General features: G+C 57.4%; 3 protein-coding genes across 4 annotated transcripts in view; 2 read left to right on the plus strand and 1 right to left on the minus strand.

The window, feature by feature from the left end:
* The window catches only part of TMC4 (transmembrane channel like 4), a 14,797-nt gene extending 10,481 nt beyond the window's left edge, over positions 1-4,316 (plus strand). The window contains exons 6-15 of one of the 2 annotated variants that reach the window (XM_024742218.1): positions 371-518; positions 1,048-1,215; positions 1,441-1,604; positions 1,867-1,993; positions 2,271-2,368; positions 2,671-2,854; positions 3,228-3,358; positions 3,469-3,624; positions 3,863-3,941; positions 4,048-4,316. In XM_024742218.1, the coding sequence (XP_024597986.1) occupies positions 371-518; positions 1,048-1,215; positions 1,441-1,604; positions 1,867-1,993; positions 2,271-2,368; positions 2,671-2,854; positions 3,228-3,358; positions 3,469-3,624; positions 3,863-3,941; positions 4,048-4,116 (1,324 nt within the window). In that variant the 3' untranslated portion in view covers positions 4,117-4,316. Of the gene's footprint in view, positions 1-370; positions 519-1,047; positions 1,216-1,440; positions 1,605-1,866; positions 1,994-2,270; positions 2,369-2,670; positions 2,855-3,227; positions 3,359-3,468; positions 3,625-3,862; positions 3,942-4,047 lie in introns of those variants that run through there. The other variant, XM_024742219.1, reaches the window with a different exon arrangement.
* A 99-nt stretch (positions 4,317-4,415) lies between these two features.
* LENG1 (leukocyte receptor cluster member 1) lies at positions 4,416-7,859 on the plus strand. Its single transcript, XM_024742226.1, has 4 exons — positions 4,416-4,845; positions 5,802-5,987; positions 6,651-6,910; positions 7,585-7,859. Exons 1-4 carry the CDS (start codon positions 4,714-4,716, stop codon positions 7,796-7,798), a joined length of 792 nt encoding a protein of 263 aa, XP_024597994.1. The 5' UTR covers positions 4,416-4,713; the 3' UTR covers positions 7,799-7,859.
* CNOT3 (CCR4-NOT transcription complex subunit 3) overlaps positions 7,835-10,202 on the minus strand; it is an 11,960-nt gene continuing 9,592 nt past the window's right edge. Inside the window, exons 16-17 of the mRNA XM_024742199.1 lie at positions 9,582-9,707; positions 7,835-8,211 (exon numbers count right to left, since the gene is read on the minus strand). Coding sequence (XP_024597967.1) covers positions 8,113-8,211; positions 9,582-9,707 — 225 coding nt within the window. The 3' untranslated portion in view covers positions 7,835-8,112. The remainder of the gene's footprint in view (positions 8,212-9,581; positions 9,708-10,202) is intronic.

The following is a 10,202-nucleotide window of genomic DNA, read 5'->3' on the forward strand; positions in this document are numbered from 1 at the left end:
CCTTTCTCCATCTCTTTTTCTCTGAGTCTCTGTCCCCTTTTCTTGAAATCTCTGCCCCCCTTTGGGGGTCTCAGTCTTCCCTCTAAATCTCTGTTTCCCCAGAGTCTCTGTTCTCTTCTCTCTGGAGAGCTGTCCTTATCTCTTAGGTTTCTGTCTTGCCTTTTTGGGTGTCTGGACTCCTCTGGGCCTCTCTCAATCTCTTTCTTGGTCTTTGGCGACAATGACTGTATGTGTCTCCACCAGGTAGCAGCCTCCAAATGCCCAAGGTCTTAGAGTTCATTTTCCCTGTTTGCCCCAGAAGGGGAGAAGCGTACCCCCCTGCTTGTGGTTGTCCTGCTACACCCTGTCTCTCGGATCTCCCCTCTCTTAGCTCGGTGTCTGGGCTGAAGCAGACGCTGTTGGCTGAGTCAGGGGCCGTGACCAGCTACAGCCACCGGGTGTTCTCCGCCTGGGACTTTGGCCTCAGCGGGGAGGTCCACGTGCGGCTGCGCCAGCGCAACATCCTATTTGAGTTGCAGGTGCGCTTAGGGGTGGGGGAGCCTACAACCAGATGTCACCCGAGGGGGCGGGGTTGAGAGAATGGGCGGGGCCTAGGCCAGGGACCGGGCCTCCAGAGAGATGCTGGGCGGAGCTTTCTTCTAAGGAGGCGGGCCTTGGGGGAAAGGGGCCAAGGCCACTACAGGGATGCCTGAAGTCAGAGGGTACAGGAAAAAGCTAGCAGCAGGAAAGGGGCGGTACCTAAAGCTCCTCGGTTCAAAGTTAAGAGAAGGGTGTGGCCAGAAAGGGCTTGATAAAGTAGAACTGTAACTCCAAAGCACCAGGCATGAGTGCTGGGCGGGTCCTGGGAGGAGCTGGACGTGTTGGGTGGGGCCTTGGGGGCGGAGCCAGATCTCAATTGTCACCTGGAGGGCCCTGGATGGGCTGAGCTAAGGATTATAGATGTTCTTGGAGGGGCGGTGCTGCATCGGTTCCCGTTGAGCCTGGGCTCTGGACCACAGGCTGCACCTAGGGTAATGGAACCCAAGTGGACGTCTCTTTCTTCCTTAGGTGGAGCTGGAGGAAGCAGCGGTGCGGCGCCAGGCTGCGGTGCGGACGCTGGGCCAACAAGCCAGGGTGTGGTCGGTGCGGTTGCTGCTCAACACGGCGGTGGTGGCACTCCTTGCGGCAGCCTTCTACGGCATCTACTGGGCCACAGGGGCCACTGTGGAGCTGCAGGTGTGGAGGGCCCCGGGGGAGGAAAGGGCCTGGAACCTACATTTCCAGGGGTGGAGGAGATTGAGGCCTATGATTCCTGGAATCTCAGAGAGGAGGGATTGGTGTGCGTGTGGGGATTATGTTTGGACTTCAGGGTGATGAAGGAGGAAGAGGCTGGCGGAGGACGTTAAGCATGGCTCCTGCAGGACCCCAGAGCCTCTTCTCTTGGTCCACCCTCCCTCCTAGGAGGAGCCTCGTATCCAGGGAATGCCGCTGCTGAAGCTCGTGGTGAATTACCTTCCGTCCATCTTCATCTCCGGGGTCAACTTCGTGCTGCCACCGGTGTTCAAGCTCATTGCCCCACTGGAGGGCTACACCAGGAGCCGCCAGATCGTTTTTATCCTGCTCAGGTTCTTGACTCCTGGGGTGGGCTGGGGATGATGGTGGGGCTGGTCGGGGGACATTGGTTGTAGCAAATAAGAGACTGAAATCGTCAGGATATGGGATCCAGTGGGATCTGGATTCAAATCCCGACTCTTCCTGTCACTGAGCCTCAGTTTTCTTCATCTGGGAAATGGGGAGAATTGTGAGCACGCTCCACACAGGAGGGTCCAGGCACGTGGTGGGCACTCGGTCAGTGCTGATTCCCTTTCTCTCTCTTCCCCTTGCCAGGACAGTGTTTCTCCGCCTGGCCTCCCTGCTGGTCCTGCTCTTCTCTCTCTGGAATCAGATCACTTGCGGGGGAGATGCGGACGCTGAGGAGTGCAAAACCTGTGGCTACAATTACAAAGAACTTCCGGTGAGGATGAGGGGTGGGGGAGGGGACGGACTCCTGGGTCCTTGAAGGAAAGGAGGAGCCCGGTGGGTCCGGACCCCCTGGCTTGGGAGGAAAGGGGAGCTTGGGGTGCTAGAATACCTTCCCCTTGAGGACAGGGGTATGGATTTAAAAAAAAAACTAAAGACCCCCAGAGAAAGTATTGATAGAATCTCATACGCTTGCAGTTTGGAGACTCAGACGTTCGGGTCTACAGGTGTCTGGGTCCTGAGGTCTTTATGACCCGTTCTTCCTTCCTCAGTGCTGGGAGACTCGCCTGGGACAGGAGATGTACAAACTCCTGCTGTTTGATCTCCTGACGGGCCTGGCAGTCACGCTGCTCATCCAGTTTCCTCGGAAGTGAGAGTCCCGCCCCTTGCTGTGGCCCCGCCCAGCACCCAGTTTTCTCTTTCGCCCCGTCCCTTTCTAGCCCTGCCTCTGACTGCCCTGCCCGCAGACCCCGCCCCTCCACGAGTTTGGTAGTCACTTCCCTGCAGCCCTGTCCCTACTGCCACGATTGCCTCTACGCCTCAAGCCCCGCCCTATAGACACACCCCCACCCCCAGATATGCTCACTTCCGATTGGTGGGCGGGACGGTGAAGGCGGGGAAACCCGTGGCCGGCCTGCGTCTGATTCGGCCCGGCTTCACCCCGCCCCTCAGGCTGCTGTGTGGCCTCTGTCCCGGGGCGCTGGGTCGTTTTGCGGGGACCCTGGAGTTCCAGGTGCCTGACGAAGTGCTGGGGCTCATCTACGCACAGACAGTGGTCTGGGTGGGGAGTTTTTTCTGCCCTTTACTGCCTTTGCTCAACACGGCCAAGTTCCTGCTGCTTTTCTATTTGAAGAAGGTGAGGGGTGGGGGGCACCCTTGGGTCTGAAGCGGGAGGTATTGGGGCTTGGGCTTCTGGGTCCTGGGGGGAGGAGGGGACTGAGGGATGTGACTACTGGGTCCTGGCGGGGGAGGATGCCAGGGTCGTGGACTACTAGATCCTGACGGAGGATGGGTCTGGAGGACAGATTCCTGGATGTGGGAGAAGGAGGGGTCCAGGGCATCCCAACTTTTAGGTCTGAGGGAAGGGGGGACCCGGACTCCTGTGTCTGATAGTGGAAAAGAACTGGGGCTCCTGGATCCTGACTGAGGAGAAGAGGCCAGGGACCAGGGCTCCTGGATGGTGGAGAAGGAGAGTCTGGGGCTCAGATTCCCTCATCCCCCCCCACCAGATCACCCTCTTCTCCACCTGCTCCCCGGCCTCCCGCACCTTTCGGGCCTCCACTGTGAACTTCTTCTTCCCCCTGGTCCTTCTCCTGGGTCTGGCCATCTCCAGCGTTCCTGTGCTTTATAGCATCTTCCTGTAAGTGTGAGAGGCACCTGCCTGTCTCTCCCTCCCTCCTTCCTCCTTCCTCCTTCCTCCAGGGTTCTGACTTTTGGCCATCCTTGAGCTCTGCCTGTCTTTGACTTCAGGATCCCACCTTCTAAGCTGTGTGGTCCATTCCGGGGGCAGTCGTCCATCTGGGCCGAGATCCCCGAGTCTATTTGCAAGCTCCCTCAGACTGCCCAGAAATTTCTCTTCTTCCTGGGGACCCAGGCTTTTGCTGTGCCCCTTCTGCTGATCTCCAGGTGAGAGGCCTAGACTCCTGGGTCTGAGTTTGCATGTCTGACCTGGGGTCTCGCTGCCTGCTTCCAAGAGAGAAGGGGGCTGGGGGCCCAGACTCTTGGGTCTGAGGAAAGGAGGGGGCTGGGATACTAGACTTCTTGAGTCTGAAGGAGGAGGTCCAGACTCCTGATTACTAAAGAGCCCTACGTTGAAGATATTCTAAGGGCGTTTGGGGAGTAGCTTCCATTCCGTCTCTTCTAGCATCCTGATGGCGTATACCGTGGCCCTGGCTAACTCATATGGACGCCTCATCTCTGAACTCAAACGCCAGATAGAGACGGTGAGCCAGGCCCGGTCCCTGGGAAGGGGTCCTGGGGAATATGGAAAGGGACACGGGTGGAGAGAAGATCTGTCTTATCTCCACCTCTCTTTACCCTTTACCTCAGGAAGCGCAGAATAAAGTCTTCCTGGCACAGCGCGCTGTGGCGCTGAGCTCGGCCAACAGAGCTCTTTGACCTCTCCAGCCTGGCTCAGGGTGACCTCCCACTTTCAGACCCAGACCTGCCCTCAGATCCTTTGTAAGCCTCGGCCACATCATTTGGAAAATAAGCGAACTGGAGAAGACTCCATGCTTTTCCAGCCCTGGGATTCACTGCTAAGTCCCTGACTCTCCAGTGAACCTCTTTCTAGTACCAATAAACACAGCTGAGGCTGCTGAGTGCTTTTTGAAACTCGCGTCCAGAAGGCGGGGCAAGGCATCAGCGGGACATAAGCCAATCAAATGTGTTTACCTGTGGGTCGGCGCGGCGGGCTCTTCCGCGAGAGGACCTGGCGGGAGTGCCAGCCAATCAGAGGCCGCGTTCAGTAGCGTCCGGGCGGGGACACTTGTGATTGACTCAGAATCTTGATAAGAGGCGGTCGCTAGGCGACACCACGCGCAATTCCGGGCAACGGGAGGTGGGCGTCTCAGCCAATCAACTTTCGCTACAGACCCAGAGGGGCGTGCCAAATAGTCCAGGACCAATCCATGGCCGAGATAGGGAGGGGCCATCCTCTCGCCAATCTGAAGTGCTAGAAGGCGGGCCTGCCAGTCCGTGGACAGCTACGGCGCCATGAATATCTTACCGAAGAAGAGCTGGCACGTCCGGAACAAGGACAATGTCGCCCGCGTGCGGCGTGACGAGGCCCAAGCCCGGGAGGAGGAGAAAGAGCGTGAGCGGAGGGTGCTGCTCGCTCAGCAAGAGGTAAGCTCCCAGTCCGGCCGGGCGGAGCACCCAGGCGCCTCGGGAGGGACCGGAAATGGGGCGGCGCGCAGGCGCAATGCACACCGTGCGGAATGAGGGGCCGGGCTCCCTGGAAGCGTGTGCGGTCTCTTGCGTATCCCACCTCGAGCTCTCCCTGGTCTTGGTTCTCCCCACGCCTAGAGTAGGAGCTCATGAATAAACGAAGCCCTGGACAATTCAAGGAAACTCGGACCACTTTTTAGTTTACCTGCACAAACTCCCTGTTTAGTAAGCGCCTACTCTGTGCTCGCCCCGTGCAGAGCGCTTGACTTGCCAAATCTCTCAAGCACTGTTCGTTCTTAGAGAGGCTGTCATTTCCATTGTGCAGAGAAGTGAGATGGCTTCAGAGAGGAAGACACAGCGAAATGACAGTGGAACAAGCCAGTTCCGCTCTGTCGGGCGAGCCTTTTGCCTGCACCGCTGCCCACACACAAACACTGGAGGCTCTCTTTATAACTCCTAACCTGTTTGGTTTACACCTAGCTTCCTGTCCTTTGGCTAATCTGATTGTCAACACTGGCTGGGAGGTAGTCAGGGTTTTTAAAATTCACATTTACCAGTAGAAATTGCAAATCAGCTGGGGATAGTGACATGGAGCCCTGCCTGGAATTCAGATCACCTGTCCTAATACACGAATTGGCTGCCTTCGTAGCTGTTTTTACTGTGTCACTCGAGATTGGGAACCCCCCTGGTTTACTGTTTGAAAGGTAGCTTACAAACCCAGGCGTTGCCTCATTCCCCCACCCTCTCCGCAGGCTGGGATAGGTGCCTCTTCTGGGCTCCCAGTGCCCCTGCTCCCTTCCTTTACAGCCCCCGGCACCACGGCCTGCGGTTTTCTGTGGTCGGCACCAGGCTCACAGTTCCTTGAGTCACATCTAGGTTCTGAATGTTCTGCCTATACCTTTCTTTTCCCCCAGGCCCGCACAGAATTCCTACGGAAGAAAGCCAGGCATCAGAACTCACTACCTGCGGCTGAAGCAGCAGCAGCAGCAGGAGCCCCAAGCAGTTCTGGCCCTGTGGATCTGTTTCGAGAGCTGCTGGAAGAAGGGAAGGGGGTGAGCAGAGGCAATAAAGAGTACGAGGAAGAGAAGCGACGAGAGAAAGTAAGTCGGTCCTGCCCTCTTCGTCAGAGTCATGGATGGAGCCGGGGGAAGGGGAGCACCTTGCCCGTCAGGTGTGACTAAGGAGTGTTTAGGGATATGGTGGGGATTAAACAAGCTAATCTAGGGAACTCAGAACCGTACCAAAACATAGCACTTAAGAGGTGTTGGTTATTGCCGGCAGCTAGGTACAGACCTCTCAGGTCTCTAACCTGCTGTCCAGAGCCTATAGATATTTGGGAAGTGTTAAGGGGCTTTTAAATGTAAATCAGATCCTGTCAGTCACCTGCTCTCGGGGACTTCCCATCAAACTCTGAATTTGCCTCCTCCCCCCCACCCCCGCCTCAGTCACTCCTCTTCCTTGCTTGCTTCTCTCAGGTTTTTCTTCAGTTGTCTCCCCAAAGATGCCTGCCTTTGAACCCTAACCTAAAGCAGCTCCACCCTGTCCCCTCCTTCCTGTGCTTTTTGTTTCTGAAGCTGCCATTGTGCCCCCGGAGCAGGAGCCCCACACGTACTGGTCTGTGTGTCCCCAGCACCTGGCAGAGTTGGCTCATGACAGGCCTGTTGGCTCAATGTCTGGTTCTGCCTCGGGAACCTTGGGTGTCCCTGGGTTCCCCAAAGGGAGACACACTCGACATTCTCACTTCCACATTTTGTCTTCCTCAGGAGAGGCAAGAGAAGGCTCTGGGCATCCTGACGTACCTGGGCCAGAGTGCAGCGGAAGCCCAGACTCAGCCCCCTTGGTACCAGCTCCCCCCAAGTCGGGGCGGCCCCCCGTCTGGTCCAGGACCAGATGAGAAGATCAAGAACCGCCTGGACCCTCTGGGGGAGATGCAGAAACATTTGGGGAAGAAGAGAAAGCACAGTGGTGACAATGGCAGTCACAGCAGAAAGGAAAAGGAGGGACCTGAGAAACGACCCAAAGAGTAAGGAGCCTGGGCCTTGGGGGTTGGCCATGGCCATGCAGGCACCATGGAAGCTCTCTCTGGTTGGGACGGGAGGGCTCTGGGGTCTAGATACGTGTTCTCAACACGTGGTCCAGGGACCCCGGGGGTCCTGACACCCCTTCATGGGGTCTGCGAAGTCAAGCCTATTTTCATAACATCATTTAACTTTTTAACTCTTGTTCTCGGGGTCCCCAGAGGCTACATGATATGAGACGACACCACTGATGTGGCGGGTGGAACATTCGCTTGTGTTAAGATTTCTCATTTTGTATATGCAAGATATTGACAGATAAAATCCACTGAAACAAAGCTCTCTGAGGTTCAGTTTTTGAGACCAGAGTGTGAGAACCACGGGGCTAGAGTTAAAAGCAGGTTTGTGTCCCTAGGATGCAGACCCGAGTGTAGATCGGGTATACCGACGCGTCTCCTTTCTCCCACAGATGAGGGAATGGCGAGGGCCAGGTTGTGCTCAGTGCCATACAGCCGCTTAGTGGTGGAGGGGCACCCACCTGTAGAGGTGGGGAGGCCAGCTTCAGGGTCCCAGCACCAGTCTGCTTCCCTCCCAGGTGGCAGCTCCCTCCCAGAGGACAGTGGGGGAGGGCGGGGCCTCCTGGGACTACCAGCTTCCTGAACTGACTCTCATCTCCTCCCAGACCCCCGTCCCTGGACCAGCTTCGAGCTGAACGTCTCCAGCGGGAAGCGGCCGAGAGGGCTCGTGCACAGGCCCTGCTGGCCCGGATTGGAGGCATGGCAGCCCAGGAGGATCAGCCAGAAGAGGTGGACGATCGGCGGAGGCGGTACAACTCCCAGTTCAACCCCCAGCTGGCCCGGCGCCCCCGCCAGCAGGAACACCCCCTGGCTCACTGACTCAGGGGGTACAGGAGAGGCCGCTGCTGCCAGCCGTCATATAAAACTATTTATTCATAAATATTTTCCAAAATGAAAATAGGTTTACCAAAAAATGTCCCTCACTGGGGAGGGGAGGAGGGGGCAGCCCTCGCCCCCGGGCCCCCAGGGTGGGGCTGAGAGAAAGAGAAAGCCTCCCAGCCCCCTCCCTGCTTCCTGGGGGAGGGGGCTGCCCTATGGCCTGGGGCCTCCCCCCAGTCTTCCAGGGCAGGGCCCTCACCTGGGCAGGGGGATCAGCATGCTGGGGGAGGGAAGGGTGGAGGGAGGGGCCGGTGTCACTGGAGGTCCCGGTCCTCCAGGTAGCGGTACTCAAAGGTGAAGCCTTCCTTCTTCCGCTGGCCCCACTTCTCGTAGTCAAAGTAGATGTAGGTGCCCTGGCCGGGGGAGAAGGCGGTCAGTGAGTGGACGAGGTGGTCGGGGATCTGGGTCAGACCGACAGAGGGACAGGTCTTAGGGCCATGGAGGAGCCAGGCACCAGGCCAACTGCCCTGCATGCACACGCCATCTCACTCCACCCTCACGAGGCTCTTCTCAGGTGGGAAACGTTATCACTCCTGCTTCAGAGGAAGCAGAGGGAGGTGCAGGGAGGTCACATGCCAGAGCCGGGCCTCGAGCCCGGGCACGTGTGCCAGACATCCTATTGCTTCTCTCGATGGCTTTGGCTTTCCAAGCACTGATGGCGTGCTGCGTACGTGATGTATGTCCTAGGGTTTAGTCTTCACAAAACCCCTGAGGCCATGGAACAGGCTTGGAGTCTACATACATACATCCAGGCAGGCTGCCAGGACAGACGTTTTACTGGCAACAGCGGTGGTGTGGGAACTTCTGAAGGATTGATGCCTGGAAATACACTAACTTAGAGGATTACTTTGGACCAAACCGGGAGGGGACAGGATGTCTGTAGTTAGTGTCCAAGAAGACACAGTGGGAAGGGGGCCGGGTTCTGAATGAATGGTGGAAATGTTTCAAAGAACCTGAAGGAATGGAGGGGAGGAGACTGAGTTCCCTGAGGACAAGGCCCTTGTTCAGTGCTTGGCATCAGGTAAAGATTTGGTGGAAAAAAACCACTGTGGAACATAGCAACTGAAAGTTGAAATAAAGTACAGTACGCCCATGACACTACATAGCAGGCACCGTTTAGTACTTACACGTTATTAACTCATTTAATCCTCATAACAACTGCATAAAGGTAGGTGCTGTTACCCCATTTTTACAGATAAGGAAATAGAGACAGATGTTCAAGTGAATTGTCCACGGTCACCAGCTAGAGCTGGGTTCCAAACCAGGTAGTCTGGCTCCAGAGTGTTTTGCAAGTGGGAGGTCCCAATCAATCAATTACGAGAACAACAAAAGAGCTTGCCCATCCGTGTTTGCTGAGCCCCTCTCTGCTGGGTGCTGGGGACTGTCAAGGTCCCCGTGCAGTGCAGCCCATGGTCTTGGGTGGGAGACACCACATCCCCCCACCGTGCCAGAGGAGGGGCGGGGGCACAGGCTGTGTGTGTGCCTGGGGAAGGCTCCTCTGAGGAAGGACATGGAGGCTGGGACCTCTGGGGTGACCGCGAGCTGGCCAGTGAGGAAGAGGACGGTGTCCCAGGCAAGGCAGATGGCCTGAGGGACCGAGCTGGCTGAAGGTGGTGGCAAAGGGAGCGGGCAGCAGGGCTGCCAGTCTACGTGTGGAGTGGGGACTCTACCCGGACTCAGCCAGCGGGACCAGAGTGGACGGGGCACAGGGAGGGGCCCTCACCTGCTCGAACTCGTCAGTGATGGTCTTGGGCTCCTCGTGCCTCTGGAACCACATCATGTACTTGGTGTGGAATCGCCACGACTGCTTCTTTAGGGCCTTGGCTGCCAAGTACTGTGCCTTAGTGCCCTGAGGAAGGAAGCATGGAACGGGGGATCAGGGGGCCTTGCACCTGGGTGGGGGTCAGGTGGACGGGGCAGGGCTACAGGGCTGACCCCAGGCCCCGCCACAGACCGAGGTTGGGCCGGACAATCCAAGTACGGATGGGCTAGGGCACAAGACGTACCAATGCTGGTCAGGAGAAGGAAAATGAGACGGGAGGTGGAAATTGCTTTCAGAGAAGCTTTGAGAAGGGAGAGAAACTAATCGTGATGAGAGCTGAGAGGAGGCAGTTTAGAAACTTAAGGCTGGATGAGGGAGGGGGTCACTGGTGACTCACTGGGTCACGCAGAGGTTGGACAGTTCCCTAGCGGGTCCCCAGGGAGGCCCGAGTACGTGCCAGCGAGCAGCGTGCTGGCACAGTGAGAGTCATCGGGACGGGCATCGGGACGACCGTGGGGCTGGGCTCCCTGGGTGCTGCGCTAGACCAACCCAGCCTTCAGCCTCAACTGACCTGAGGCCTCA

This window comes from Neophocaena asiaeorientalis, unplaced genomic scaffold (assembly GCF_003031525.2).
Source record: "Neophocaena asiaeorientalis asiaeorientalis breed wild unplaced genomic scaffold, Neophocaena_asiaeorientalis_V1.1 scaffold614, whole genome shotgun sequence".
Classification (NCBI taxonomy): Eukaryota; Metazoa; Chordata; class Mammalia; order Artiodactyla; family Phocoenidae; genus Neophocaena; species Neophocaena asiaeorientalis.

Bases quoted from the DNA above. Each gene is read 5' to 3' on its own strand.
- LENG1 (XM_024742226.1), top strand. From the start codon at position 4,714: ATGAATATCTTACCGAAGAAGAGCTGGCACGTCCGGAACAAGGACAAT. The intron at 4,846-5,801 runs GTAAGCTCCCAG...CTTTTCCCCCAG, and splicing joins TGCTGCTCGCTCAGCAAGAG to GCCCGCACAGAATTCCTACG. The intron at 5,988-6,650 runs GTAAGTCGGTCC...TGTCTTCCTCAG, and splicing joins AAGAGAAGCGACGAGAGAAA to GAGAGGCAAGAGAAGGCTCT.